This window comes from Tyto alba, unplaced genomic scaffold, assembly GCF_018691265.1.
Source record: "Tyto alba isolate M040663 unplaced genomic scaffold, T.alba_DEE_v4.0 Super-Scaffold_48, whole genome shotgun sequence".
Lineage (NCBI taxonomy): Eukaryota > Metazoa > Chordata > Aves > Strigiformes > Tytonidae > Tyto > Tyto alba.
The window spans coordinates 26,529,791-26,545,554 of NW_024881324.1; the positions used below are offsets into that span (position 1 = coordinate 26,529,791).

A 15,764-nucleotide genomic window follows, 5' to 3' on the forward strand; every position below is an offset into this window, starting at 1 on the left:
TCCGGAAAAAATAAACCAAAAGACAAAATGGGGCATTGCTTTCTATGTAAGATAGCAATTTATATCAAATACAGATTGCAGCAAGTAAAAAGGGCTTTTTGACAAACTAGCATTTCATAGCAAACCATTTGTGGTTCTGATTCTAGCCTCCATATTTTAATAGAGAATGATATGAGCATGTATTTTCTGTCTTTTCTTATATTAAGATTTCACATAGCTATTTTTATTTAGGAAAGTTTAGCAGTTAGAGACCTAATTCCATGAAGTTATTTACTCTAATTATACTTTAGATAACCTTTTTTATTTTTTGTTTGCAGAGAGGTACAGTTTAAAATGAAAAATACCTTCTTATTTGATTTAATGTTTGCTTTGAAAATAATGGGGAAAAAAAATCAAGATTTTATTTAGACATGACTGTCGTCTTTGTTGATCCAACTGTTGTCACATTTATCCACTAACAGCAGAATTTTTGATTAATCTTTCTTGTTTGTTTTCACACAGAGAATTTGGATGGCGAGATCCAGAGCTTCCAGAAGTTATACAGATGTTACAGCATCAATTTCCCTCAGTACAGTCCAATGCTGCAGCCTACTTACAACACCTCTGTTTCGGAGACAATAAAATAAAAGCAGAGGTAAGATTTATAAATACTTTTTTCAGCAGTGATGCCATCTGACATTTCTCATCACCAGTTATTTAGATGTACTTGAAAAAGAGTTACAAGAGAAATATTATATATATGCCTGGACCCATTTTTCGCAAGCTTTCACTCAAGTCATTTGTTGCCATTAGAGAAAGTTAAAAAAATGCATAAAATATTACTGTCTCTCATTTATTTTGCTCGATTTTGGATATTTTGCTTGATTGCACACCGTTTAAGCACTGTATCAGTAGTTGTTCAGTAGACAGCTAGTGCTATAGTCGTGACCTCACTGAAGCATATAAGTGTTTCCTTATGATTGTCAAAGCAAGCTATTTCGACACTACAAACACAGAGAAAATTAAGCAAAAGGATTCTGAATCAAAGCCTGCTTTAATGTGTAATTGTGTGACTAGGGTTTAATTTCACTGGGTTTGCAGCTTGAACTGTGATCATTAGTCTATGATCTTGCAGACTATCTGAAACGTAATTCAAAAAGCACTATAGACTTTGTTCCATACCTGTAGTGGATCAGTACTTCTTGCTTGCTTGTTCCCTGTGGTTGACGGGACCAGTGCAGCTTTTGGCACAAGTTGAAACAGAAGGAAGGCAGCTCTGAGGGACCTGACAAACACAGGAGAGTCAATTAAAATTGAATGAGTGAAGCTGTTACCAGCCCCAGCTGCCTCCCCTGCCCCTCCCAGACATGCTGCTAATCAGGGACATGTGGTGTGCCCAGAAATCTCTGCCTGTACTGGCACCTTTTAGCCTGGCATGTAAAGGTAAACTGAGATCAAGATCTGCTATTGTGTATTTGTCAGAACTCTGCAGCGTTGCTGGCTTGGTAGGTGCTTCATTATCCTCACCCTCAGCCCGCACCACGCCATGGGTCTGTCCGGCGACAGCAGCTTTCCCTTCTAGGCTTTTTCATGCTGAGGAAATTCCCGAGTGAATTCCCGATCTGCTGGCACTGGCAGAGCTGCGTTGGTTGTGTACATCACTTCAAACATCTCGGAAATAATAATAAAATATATTTACATGAATGTTCAAAATGAAGAATGTTTGCGCACTGGAAAGGGGAACTCTGTTGGAGATGTCGCTGAAAATTTTCACTGCACAGTCTCCCCCTGCTCTTTTCTCATCCTTATTCGCAAATTAGTTTTTCAGTAAAGAATTGATTAATCTCTGAGAAAGGCAGTTAAATGATTAGAGCAATTTATTCATCATACAATCTGTGCTGCCTCCTGTTAGCCATAGATTGAGAGCCCTTAGGTATCTATCACATTTGAAGGAGGAAGATGGTTTGATTGTTGTTACTAACCATTTAGGGAAAGAGAAGGCTGATTGTTGTTGACCTAACCGATCCCACTAGGGCATCTGCCTTTGTAAGCTTTAGGCTCACGAGCTGGAATGGTGAAGGTAAGTATGTAAAACAATAGAAATTGTTGAATTGAATCTAGGCAGCTGGCTGACTTTCTTCTCTGAAAAAGAATAACATAAAATGAGGAATTCCCCCCCTCTTGTGTTATTATTCAAGGCTTTGATATATTCCACACTCCATAATACGTAAACTGTCTTTGTAAACAAGCCAAAATTTTTTTTTTTTTTTTTAAAAAGTCCATCTGAGAATATGTTTTCAAACTTCTGATACTGTGGATTTTTCTAAGACAACAAAAAAATGAGATGTATACTTCTCTAACGCTTTGTGAAGCTTTTTAGACTAAAGCATCCAACGTTAGCAAACTATTTTATCTCTTTCTGTATCTATTTGTCTACCAACCTATAGTATTTAATGGTAAGTCCTGTTGTGCTTAGGCCATGATTCAGCAGATCACTTGAACAGTTTCCTTGTTTATTGGAATCAGGATCTACCCAAAGGGTTGGTAGTGTGCTTAGGGTCTGCTTGAGCTTTCCACTGACTAAGAATTTCTTGATGAACCCTTTGTGTAGGGAGTTCAAAATCCTGTCAACGAGGGGATATCACAGCAGATATCCCAGATTCTTACTAGGCTTATGCCCAGCCTGGGGAACTTGAGTGGTGCTGTTAAACCTACTTGGGACAACTCACACGCTAACAGTTAAGGACATGTCTGAACTGTGAGTAGAACTAACACCTAAATAATAGGAACTGATATCAAAATTCTCTCTTCTGCAAAATATTTGTGTTGCAGTTGTGTGTTATGGCCACATCTCCTCTGTCTGAGAGTGACCACACTTAATATCCAATTCCTTTTTCACAAAAAGCAGCGTGCCAGTCCTGCTGCACGCAGCTGCAGCAAAACGCGCCAGCTCAGACACAAGGTGCAGGGAAAAGAAGCACCAGGACAGACCCTAATTTTTGTTTTCCTTGCAACCTTTTGTCAAATTAGTAATTACAAATTTTGGAAGGCCAGGTGTAAGTTTGAGATCACAAAGCTGAAAAATTCCAGTTCTTTTGGAGCACAGAAGACTCTGCTCTTTTACCAAATGCCTAGCTTCAGTACAGCAAATGACTTGGACTACAGGAAGAAAACTTGTCTTGGTGGTCTTTCAAACACTGGAGAAAAGACAAACATAGGAATGTGTAAATTAAGAAAACTTGTTATTTTGTACATCTGACAGGGACTGAGGAAAAAGCAAATTTAATTCACTGAATTATTTGTTAAGCGTTAATGTGTAACATGCACTTGAGCGTACACACACACATACACAGAGAATGAATAGTAGTATGCAAAAATTTAGTTTGCTTACTGGGTTGCATTGAATTTGAAATGTAACATAGTTGTTAAAGTATCAACTCGAGCTATCTGGAAGAAAGAAAAAATAATGTTCATTTACCTTTATTGGTAAAGAGCATCAAATTGTCACACTGCAAGTAACGTCTATTTTATCCAGAGTTTCTGGAAATAATTGTCCTGAAATACTTCTTTTTTCATTCTTTTAAGCATGATTTATACTGTATTACCTACCAAAAAGGTGATTAATGATCTGTCTTCTGAACCTGACCATTCTTTCAGTCTTCCAGTTTTGTTTTACTGTAGTGATAAACTTGTCCGACTCTCATAAGAGTTTAGTGGAATTTGTATAAAATTTTTCCTCTTGTACTTGGTAGGACAAAGGCCTTTATATTCGGTTTGAGTAGAATGGTGTCAACATAAATTTAGACAAATAGAAAATAAGCATTTCTGAGATTCCTAACACCTTTTATGGTTTATCATTATGTTTTTCTCTTCTAAAATTTTTTAATTTCTGTGACTGAAGTGTGAAACACTACCCCTTGCTTCCTCTGTCCCCCCCCCCCCCCAAGAAAAGGAAGTAGAAATACTCTATAGAAGACAACTATGAAAAAGAAATTCAGTCAAAAACATTTGAAGTATGGTTAGTGAAACAGACCTTTTTTCCTTCATGACCACGTTCTTTATGGTAGCTGTTATTTCTAAAACACATGTTGATCACAGGCATACTTCTGAATTTGATGGCATCACTCTAAGTGTACCTTTATTGCTACATAAGTATAAATGTCCTGCTCAGTCTTTTATCTAGAAATGAGATCTGCAAATGCCCTTCTTTAATCTAAAGAACATTCAAACAAGGTTGGTAACTGTTGTGGTTTGAGTGCAGGGAGCAACTGAGCACCAAGCAGCCGTTCACTCCCCCTTCTCCCCCCAGCACTGGGAAGGAGAAAATAAAACAAAAGGCTTGGGATTTGAGGTAAGGACAGGGAGGGATGACTCACCCATTATGGTCACAGGCAAAAGACAACTCGTTAGTAGAAGAAAAAAAAGACCATAAATTTAATTCAGACATTAACAACAAAACCTAACAGAATAGGGCAGTGAGAAGCATTACCACATCTTAAAAACACCTTTCTCCACCCCTCCCTTCTTCCCAGGCTCAGCTTTGTTCCCGATATCTCTACCGCCTCCCCGCCGACAGCGCAGGGAATGGGGATGCAGTCAGTCCTGCTGCTTCTTTCTCCTCGGGCTTGGGGGAAGGACTCCTCACCTTCTTCCCCTGCTTCAGTGTAGTTCCCTTCTCACCGGAGAGAGCCCTCCATGAACTTTCTCTGACAGGAGTCCCTCCCACAGGCTGCAGCTCTCCCCGAGCTGCTCCAGCGTGGGTCCCCCCAGCCTGTTGCAGTCCTCCCAGCCCCAAAGTACAACAGCAAGGGCTGCTTCTTCCCACAGAGGCCCGGCCTCCTTCAGGCGCAGATGCCTGTCCTGGTGTGGGCTCCTCCACAGGCTTTAGGTTGGCCTCTGCTCCACCAAGGACTTCCGTGGGTGGCAGGGGGGGCAGCCCTGCCATCTCACCACGGGATACAGGGGGGTCTCTGCTCCGGCACACCTCCCCCTCCTTCCTTCCTCCGTTCCTCCACTGACCTTGGTGTTTGCATGGGTGTTCTCCTCACAACTCCAACTCCTCCTCCCATGTTCCCCTTCTTAAATACGTTATCGCAGAAGCGCGGCCACTGTCACTAATTGGCTCGGCCTTGGCCAGAGGTGGGGCCGACTTGGAGCCAGGGGAGCTTCGAGAAGCTTCTCACAGGGGCCAGAGCTTCAGCCCCCACCCCTGCTACCGAAAACCCTGCCACACACACCCAGCACAGTAACTGTTTATGTAAAGATGCCCCAGGCTGGCTCCTAAAGCGTCAGAAGTCATTTACTTTTTCACCAAGAAAATGTCTGGAGTTAATTAATTTTTAAATTTCAGGCAGAATATTGCATTTTGCTCTTCCAGACTTGAGCATACCAGTACAGAGATAGGTGAATGTGATGAACGCTGACCACTGATAAAGATAGTGGTGTTATTTCTTGTAGATGCTGCCAGTTCTGGGCTGCTCAAAGCCGTTCAGTGCTAGTCTTTATTTAGAAGTATGATTGTAACTGGTGCTCTTACCTGGAAGTTTTCTGCAAGTGCTACTTCTGAGTCTCCTTAAGTATTGCCGACTGCGAGGCACTGCATCTGCTGCCAGTAGTGCTTCTCATTCTCTGTCTTTATTCCCTGTGCTTGGTGTGTAGGTGGTGCAGCAGACATTAGAAATGGAGTTGAAGAAATTGGATTATATTTGCTGATATCTGATATCTCCATTTTTCATCTCTTGTTGAGCAGTGACCAATCTTCGCTGAAGATCTCACATATGTGAGAGGGGACATAGGGAGGCAGAAGTCTAAAGGTTACAAAAACTACCAGGCAGCCCATTACAGCTGGGCATAATAATTCTGAAATTCAGAATCTCACAGTACTTTAACAATTCATTATATAAATTATTCTTTCATTGATGACAGTGCAAAATGCAACTAAAAGGCAAAAGGAAAGGAAGGAAGAAGTTTTGGTCAGATATTTGAAGGCAAATGAAAAGTTAATAAGGCAGAAGAGCACAAGGCCCTTTCAGATGGTGTTTTCTGCTTAGGAGAGGGCTCTTACACCAACAATGGTGAGATTGTGAGCAGAGACAGAGTAGCTGGTCGTGGATGCCAAGAAGGAACAGACAGGGGATATAGGAAAAGAGAAGCATTTAAAAATACTCAGCAGTAAACATTTCTTTAAAAGAGCACATACTATTAAACACAGGATTCATTCTTCCATGGCAGTTTTTCTTCCTATAATGACATCTTACTCCTTTGTATGAGGTCACAGGATGAGGATATGAGGACAGGATTGAGTTGTACAGTTTCACACACCAACACCATTTTGCTGTCATGGAGCGTGGCAGCCTTGCTGTCAGCTGCAGAGGTGTAACTCAGGGGTTTGGGCACCAATGACTTTTTTCTGCAAGCTAGGAAATGAATTTTTGACATCAAAGCCACGACACTTGAGGTTCTCCTCTCAGGAAAATTGTGCCAAGATGCCAAATAAAAGAACAGTAATTGCTGAACTGTACTGCCTCGAGCCTTTCCTTGCTTCCTGAATAAACATGAGTGGATTGGACAGTTTCCTCTTAATTTGGAGAACATTCTCATATACTCCCTTCAGAAGAAAAGTATCAGTCGAGACGTTATTGCGTGGTGTTCTAAAGACTGAGTGATTGCCCGCTGAAATCATTTCTTTTCCCAACTTGCTCAAAACCATCTTTCACATTCATTTTTGTCATTAAACTTAAGGTGTTTCTGCGTCTTCTTCTGTGAGTTCTTCAGAGTGTGCCCAGAACTCTTTCAACACAGTGCCACCGCTCTTTCACCTGTCAGGTAGCGGGCTTAGATCATATTAACCTCTTGTTTATCTTCCTTATAATTCACATAATTGCGGTGTTGTAGTAACTTTGACGTTATCCATAGCACTGCTAGATCCATGATGGTCAAGGGTACATAGGCGCCTGTTCCTGGCGTGGCTTTGGCCCAGGGAATACTCAGACTTAGCCTGCGGTGATGGAGAAATAGTCCACGATGCTGCTTTTAGACCTGCTGGCTAGCACTGACAGAATTCTTCATAACATTTGAAGGATCCAGAAGGGGGTTGGAGGTGCTCGCATCGTCCTTGAAGGGTATCTTGATTTTGTTTCCTCAGCGTTCTGCAAGATTCCCTTCTGTTTCCATAAGGGGCCCCAGAGAAAGCAGCATGTCTTTCTTTTCCTATGTGTTTGAAGAATAATCATAGTTTTGCATTCACCTTCCCATAGCCTTCCTCTTCTCTCTTTTTCCTATAAAATTTCTTCGGTTAAAGGCTGGAATTTGGCTTGTCCAGTGATGATACTGTCAGTTTTTCATTAAAGATATTACATAAACTCCTTTAATCTCTGCATGCAAGATGATGCAGACATGACATTTAATTTAAATGAAAGAAGTATCCCATAGGTGACACTGAAAAATAATGTGAAAATTGCAGAGAGACTCTAAAACATTTGTTGAGAGTGCAGTTTAGTGCAGAGAATAACTGCATACTTCTGGGGGAGGTATACTTCCCTGTTCAGTTATAAACATTTTATTAGTACTTTGATAACCATAGTTTTCATAGGTTAAACATCTGTATGGGTAAAATCGCACAGTTTGAGAAAGATTTCCCTAATTGTATGCACAGGGAATTTACTGTTTTAATGATGATTGTTTATGTGAAAGGGTGCTTGCCTGCACCTGGTTGCTAAAACGAGCACTGAAATGTTCAAGCTTTTGCTTTACCTGTGTTTAGATTACTGCATGCAGGATGGTTTGGGTCTTTCTCCCCATCACCCTGGGCAGTTGTTTCACCTGTGCAAGTAAATGTTCAACAGTCCCTTTCAAATACACTTTCTGTGTAGATTTTACTGGTAGAAATTATTCTAATGAAGTAAAGCAGTACCCACTGACATACGCTGAAAAATTCTTTCTGTATGGATTTTTAAATTTTATTTTATAAAGCCTCAGTAATGATGATTTTACAGGACTTAACTTTCAGGTTCTTACTGACCCCTCGTCTGCTTTCTAAGAAGTTAATCAACAGATGCTGTGTTGTTTTTCAGTATCAGTTGGGGTTTTTTGAGTGCCAGTTATTCATATATAAATTGCTATTTGTTTTTTTCTAAAGTATTTTACTCTTGAAGTATTTTTTTTTTTTTTTAATGACCCTTTGGTTTGTCTTTTGTAAATTGTCTTAGTTTGCATTATTGAAATAGTTTTTCCAACCAGATGATCCACTCCTTGCACCTTGTTATTCAGGGATATGATTTTAGACGGAAAGAAAGTTAGGTGTAACCTCCATGCACAACCACCAACAGCACCATGGAGTCCTACCCTTCGCAGTAGGACAAAGTACACAAATTGCTTTATGATTACTTCTTATCCCATTGCAGTCACAATTTTTATTCTTTAGCATGAGGGATGCCAGTTTTCATTCCTTCTCAAGGTTTATTTGTCTTTCCAATGTTATTTTTTGCAAAAAGCTTTTGAACTGGTGGTACTTCAAGAATGTATTTCAACCAACAGTCTACGCTATTACAGTATGTGTGGTGTACAGCATATATCTTACATGAGAAATAACTGCAAAGTGCAAAATAACTGACCTGTAATTATTAAATGAGACTTGGTCGGTTGGGGGAAGGATAATAATTACAAAACCAAACTGTGACAAGAACAGTTAATTTGATAATTTGAGTATCTGTTATTTTAGCGTTCTCTAGCATTCCTATGGTTCAAATCCACTCTATCATGCTGTGACACAAAAAATTCCGTATTTATATTTTACTGTAGCCAGAGAGAGAAGAGAAAATTGGGGTAAATATGTGAAGGTGTCAGAAATGATGAACAGATTAAGAAAAGCCTTCATATCTGAATATACCTGAAATAAAATGTGTTTATACTGTAAGCGCTTGACTAAGTTCCAAGCCCTTAGGTTCATTTTTTACCCTGCATGACCATGGGCTCTCCTGCAAAACTTTATTCTACTTTTATCATTTTGCTTTTATTCTTCTCACGGGTGTAAGTCGGCGGCAACCTGTCGATAGGAACACCTGCGCCGTTTGAGGTTGAAAACGTTTGTGGTGGCCGCCCCTGTTTGCTTTCTAGTCTGGGTGCCTTTAGGAGATGCTCAGACGGTGCCAAGAACGCCAGACCCTGCCCTTTGAGACGGGTGCCCGTGAGAGCAGAGGTGTGAGCAGCGAGCGCCGGGGGAGGCTTGGCCCGGCCAGCTCTTGTAGGGCTCTCCGGGTACTTTTGGTTTCTTCAGCGGCTGCTGCAGGAGGTGGAAAGCCGCCCGAAGGAGAACGGTGACGGTCCGTGCTCCGTAGGGCCGGACACACGGGACGGGATCCTCACCGGCGAGAGGCTCTGACGTGGTGTCCTAAAGCACCGCTTCCTCCCGTCCCTCGGGTTGGGAGGGGAGGGTGCAAGGCTGGGGCCCTGGAGTCCGTCTGTCCCCAGTGTGGCTGGCACCGTGTGTCTGTCTGGTGGCGTTCTTGCAGTCACGTTCATCTCCAGTGGGACGGAGGGGCTGAAGACATCTTTTCCCCTGTCCTATCGGAAGAGTCATAAAACACAAACCTGGAACAGATGAGGGATGAATGCTCTGCTTTCTTAGGTATATAGAAACAAAGCCCTTTTATTCCTGTGGTCAAGATCTCATCACCCTGATATACTAACTGTGGCTTGTCTCACCTTCTTTCCAGATGAGATTTTTTGAAAAAACCCTTTGTTTTCCACTTTTGCCGCTGTTTTGCTTTTGTTTTTAAATCAGCCCTATTAGGTGCTATCTTCAGACTAACCGCTCATAGTCTCTCTGCTCCCTTCCATTTTCTTTATTCCAGCAGTCCGTGGCTTGAGATATGTTTCTGTGTTAAGAAAGGCAGATGTAAGTGGTCTGTTTCTCCTGAGTAAAACAGTTTCTGCACTTCAATCCCTTCTCTACTGATAGGTGTGCAAGAGAGGATATTCAGCAGCGTTCTGGTAACTAGAGTGCTAGTTTGAAGCGTCTGATATCTCTGCTTTGGATGTCCCTTCTTGCTATCTCCATGATGCCCCCCTCTCTTTTAGTTTGAACTGTGTGAATCAGAGAAGCATTCACTTACTGTCTGTAATACAAGCCCATGCCAGAACATTTTCCCTCTTTAATATTAACTAAAACAGATGAGTCAGAAATGTCTGCACTGGTCTGGATACACTAGTCTGTGTTAACACTGTTGTTAAGACTACTTATACTCTTAATGGTCTTAAAACATTTTTATTTAGAACAATGCTAATAAAAAAACATTTTCACTAGCATTAAAGGATTGTAATTCTGTTTCTCTCCCAACTTAGAGTTCGACACTGAGTTACTAAATAATATTTATCAGAATATATCAGTCTGTTTTTTTCTTGCTAATAAATCGTCTTTACTTGGTAATAAATTCCAGAAACATGATAAATGATAGGCCTTTTCACTTTTTTTTTTTTTTTTTTTTTTAAAAAAAAAGCATAAAAGCCCACCTTGTGTCAGGGAATTACATCTTAAAGTGATAGTCTTGCTTGCAGAAGCATTTCTGAATGCATTCACAGTTCAGTTTCATCATCTAATTTATGCACTATCATTTTATGACATTTATCTCTTCTGATGATAGAGTGCACATCTTTGTTTTGTGCATAGTCTTTACATTTATTAAGACTGAGTATTAATGAATGTCACCGAGTGCTGTGCCGTGCCCCACAGTCTGTGCTTTCTGTAGCACAGAAGGAGTGGCATTTTACACTCTGGGATCCCTCCGGGGTCATTTAACCGTGGTTATTCTTGATTTCATTGTCAGGATACTGTGCCTGAATTATAATCATGATCTACTATGCACCTGGCATATATTTCACTTGATGTAAGATTAAGAAAATACTACAGTTGTTCAATAAATGAATTAATGACATGCCCCACAGGAGTAACATTCCGTTAAAAGAGGAAATTGAAGAGTTAGGATGTTAACTGAAGACTGCACAGCAAAGTAGGGGCAGATCGCGAGGGCCAGTTCTTGTCTCTTACTCCTCTGCTCTGATAAGGGCCTTGATTAATGTTTTGGAGTTATTGCATTCACATTTCAAAATCATTCCTTTTGAAAAATAGCCTCAACTGGGAATAAAGTATCAGTCCTCTAAAGTGACATGGCTTTAAAAATAAATAAACAAGAGTATGTTTTTCCATAAACATAATGGAACATCTAGCTGTGGTTGTTTTTTTTTTCTGAGTTAATGCTAGATAAGCAAAAATTCAACATTCTGCTTGCTGCATTCCTGTTGTTTTCACTCATTTTGTAGCACGACGTCATTCTCTCATCTCGCAAAGAGACTGAATCAAATTAATTTACACCGTGACTGAAAACATGAGCAAAATGGTGGGCTTAATGTTGAGAATAAGTATCAGTATTTTTGCCCCCCCCCCCCGCTGTACGCTGCTTTCGTGTTGCTCGTCCCCCGCTGCCCAGTTATTCCCTCTCCAGGGAACACCCAAACGGATGAAGTTTTGCCCACTCTTCCCAGTTGTTCCTCTTCAACGTCCACGTTTCTGTGATACCGACAGTCAGTCAGCAGTGATTATTTAATGCAAAAGCAAGCCAAAATAATTTGGGGGGGGGGGGGAAATTATTAATGACTGTCCATGCTTCGTATGGGTAATTGCAGCTTCGCCGTTGTTGACCGGACTGCTCTGTTCGTGCACTGGACTGCAAACTGTTAGCAGTGACTGCAAGCGTCTTTGGGATCGAGTCTGACCTCTGTTTTGCTGCTGTCTAGGGCCCTGGCACTGGTCTTCTGGTGGGCTGGAGGGCGTGAATGAGGTCTTGAACAAAACCTGTCTAGACCCCCTGTTTATCTGGGTTTAGCACTCTCTCCTACAGTGTCTGCCTCACAGGAGTTGAGATTACTGGCTAAAGGTTTCTATCTTTTTCAGCTCTGGGCAGCCAGAGTTTGCCTCTGAATGAGTAACCAGGTAGAAGAGAATTTTAGGCAACAAATTCAAACAGCCAGAAATTTCAGTTGTGAGCATCTGGTGATAATGCTTTTCACACAGTTAAGGAGGAGAGGCAAAAAAAAAATCAGTATTATGGGTGCAAGATGAATGCCTTTGTGCTGCTTTCTGTGGCATGGAGAGCAGATGCAGGAAGAACACTGCGCTGTGTCGTGAATCTCTCTCCACTGGTCTGAGGAGAAAATGCCCTGGTTGTATCAAAACATTTGTAAAAGCTGTATCTTTTGTGTTGGAAAATATTAGATGGTAGGGAAGGAAAGGTAATACACACTGAAAGACAGTGTCATTTGACATAAGTAATACGATGTTCCCACATTTTGAATGGGCAATAAATATATTTGTAACTTTTTCAAGCAGCATAATGTTCTACTATATGCGCTATGGATTTCTTCCTATTCATAACTCTTCTGCCAATTGCTTCTCTGATTTATTAGGCTGATGTGTGAATGCAGAGGATCACTTTCCTATTGTAGAGCATATTTTTTTATTACTGTTATCATCATCCAGCAAGCCACTGAAAGACTTTGCACACTATATAGAGAAATAAAATAACCTAGATCGATATCAATATCTGTAATTTGATGCTTTCTCAACATATCTGTACTAAAAATGTTGGCAGCAAAAATTATTTTAACGAGGCGAATTGTAGTCCTGGTAAAAAGATTGTGCCAAATGCAACTTCTAAGGTAAAGACCATCAGATGATCTCCAAAATATGTTTAAAAATACGAAGAGATGGCTATTACTAAGCTACCGGGAGTGGTTGCAGGAGAAGGTGCAGGTTTGTAGAGGCATAAGGACACCTAAGGCTCTGAAATGAAAATGCTTACCTGTCTATCAAACCACTGCAGACAACTATTTCAAGTTGCTTGAAGCAGAGAGTCCTTAATGCGATCTCAGAGTAAACTTACAGCAATGCTGCTGAAGTCAGTCCTGCTCTTCTAGGTTTTACACTGGTGTAACTCAGGGTATGACTCACACCACGTGAGGAATAAAAGAAGAAAGAAGACAATTAAAAACAACATACAGAAAATTACCCATTTCGAAATTTTGAACATTTTTTACTGGTCGTGGGCCAGATTCCTTCTCTTCATCCCGGGAAAGTCTTACTGATACATGGCTGACATTTCGGGCGTTGGTGTCGTAGAGAACATACAGAAAATTACCCATTTTGAAATTTTGAACATTTTTTACTGCTCGTGGGCCAGATTCCTTCTTCTCATCCCGGGAAAGTCTTACTTATTGATACATGGCTGACATTTCTGGCGTTGGTGTCGTAGAGAACATACAGAAAATTACCCATTTTGAAATTTTGAACATTTTTTACTGCTCGTGGGCCAGATTCCTTCTCCTCATCCCGGGAGAATCTTACTTACTGATACATGGCTGACATTTCTGGCGTTGGTGTCGTAGAGACCTTGGTTGAGGCACGTACAGAAATGCATTAGATCTGTGAGATACGGCTTGAACAGTTACTTGTGATAAAGTAACCTCTTTTGTCTCACAAGGAGATCTGACTTGTTCCTGCATTCTCTTCTCTATCAAGTAGGGATTGTAATGCCCGCTCTAAGGATCACGGAGCATTTATAAAGAAATAGTTCGTGCAGAGGGGTAAATGACACAGTAGGTCCGAGTGGGAGCCCTGTTTTGGAGCTGTTGCTGCTACCACAGCTGCTGAGGAGCAGGCGGGAACGCCGCCAGCCTGTGGCAGCAGCATTGCTGGCTGTTTGCTTCGCTAGACGTGTTGCAGGCACATGGTTAACCAAGCAAGGCCCTGAAGAAGGGGGGGGACCCTCCTTGCAGGACGCGTGTCCCGGACGCTGCGTGAAGTTCTGGTCCTCCCCTGTTTCAAAGAGCACAGGAGGTTTAGGAAAAAAAAAAAAAAAAAAAGAAAAAAAAAAAAAAGTCCCAAGTTGCGTATTTTAGAAGGCAAAGAGGACCTGAGCTGGACAAAGAGCAAAAAAAAAAATATTCAAACCAGTGCAAGTATATATACACACACACACATACTTACTATAATCCATACTTTACATATATATATATATATATAATTTTGCACATTGAACTGTGGATATTGCAGAGTACGGTAGATATGAGGCAGGTTTACTTGTGCTGACTTTTACTCCATTTATAATACTCAGGTAAATGGGGAGATGGAGGAAAGATTCTGCAGTGCAGCTCTGCACTGGAACTCTTAAATAACAGGTCGTAGTCGTAGCTGTGCCACACACAGCCTTTGTGATCTTAGGCAAAGAATTAAATTTTATGTGCCTGAGCTTCTATTAGCAAAGCTTCCTACCAAAGAGGGATGTTGGGAGAATGCATTCATCAGCTTTCGAGGCAGTAACTGGCCCCCCAAATGCTTCAGCTTTAAGACAGAAAATTCTCATGTGACTGAGAGATTCTTTGGAGGATAATACATCAGTTATAAGGAGAGAGAACCTCTTATTTCAGTCGCAGTAGAGAATGTCGTGGGAGCAGAGGTCATCAGGGGGCAGTATGATGCTTGATCGAATAAATTGTAAATTTCTTTTTAATCTGAGAAGTGGCGTGTTGTTTATTCTGCGAGGCAAACTATCTGAGATAGCTGCAGCAAGCATGAAAAAAGGATCTCTCCAATTAGAGCTGAAACGTCGGGTAGAGTTGGTCTGTTGTTCGGGCTTAAATGACTGAAAAAAAAAACAACAGGAATTTTCTGTGGTCTAATTGGTGACCATCTTGTTCCAAGGTAGTATCTGTATTCACATTGACTAAATCCCACTAATAAGATGCTTAACTGACTATAGTGAACTACAGCTTCAGAAATTTTCATCTAACACTAAGTTGATGTCCTCTGTTACTGTTAGCATAAGTACTGACCTACTGCATTTGTCTGAAAAAAAAATCACTTTTTCGTTACATAAAAAAAAAAAAAAAGTTGAATTTTCTATGTCTTGTTTAACTTCACTAGGAATCTGGTTATAGGAATACCAGGATGTTCTTAGGTGAGGTATATATGTTGATCTTTTTTTCCTCCAATAATAAATGCAATCCTTCATTCTTAAATAGATGCTTAATTCTTTTTAAATACCAGGAAATAAATGATCCACACCCTCGGCGTTAATCGTAATTTTTCATTTAACTTCAGACAGACAGTACTAAATCAGTGCTTGAATAATGCCAATGTCTTTTGCATCCTAAATTAATATTACTGTTGCTTTATCTATAAAGTGCACACTGCTGAACCTTCTTTAGTATTGTGCCTTTTTTGACTATTTCGAAAAGCAAAGACCCCGAGTTAAAATCCAGTTATTACATTACCTTCTAAGGGCTTTGGCTTCTGTGCATTTTTCCTAATTTGCATGCATTCCCGTGTTAGTTTATATGCCCAGTGACTCAAAAGCTGAGAAGCTTGGTTAGTGCGGGTCAATGCCGATCTGTTCGTTTGAGGAGACACTGCTTTTAACGGTGGGATTGAAAATCGTTTTCCTGGTACCTTTCACAGTCAGACAATCACTTTAGGTCAGCTCTGCGCCTGCAGTTTGGAGTGTTAGTTGGCTGATCCTATCAATGCTTGATGTTTAGATTTAGAATAGGATGCCTGTGTTGGCCTACAAGCTTAATGCTTTTGAAGAGTATTAGGGTAAACCGCTTTACTGTTATAGTTAACTTACACCTAGCTGAAGATTTTTTTTTAGTAAAAAATAAAATCATGCTAAAACCTTGATTTATAATAGGCATAGCCTTCCTACGAAGCATGAAAACCAAAATGTATCACAGTT

The 15,764-nt window shown here is 40.6% G+C and overlaps 1 protein-coding gene across 11 annotated transcripts in view; it reads left to right on the plus strand.

Annotated features, from left to right (window-relative positions):
* The window catches only part of CTNND2 (catenin delta 2), a 699,957-nt gene that overhangs the window by 521,318 nt on the left and 162,875 nt on the right, over window positions 1-15,764 (plus strand). For all 11 annotated transcript variants that reach the window (XM_042806909.1, XM_042806907.1, XM_042806914.1 and 8 more), the window contains one exon: window positions 502-634. In XM_042806909.1, the coding sequence (XP_042662843.1) occupies window positions 502-634 (133 nt within the window). The remainder of the gene's footprint in view (window positions 1-501; window positions 635-15,764) is intronic.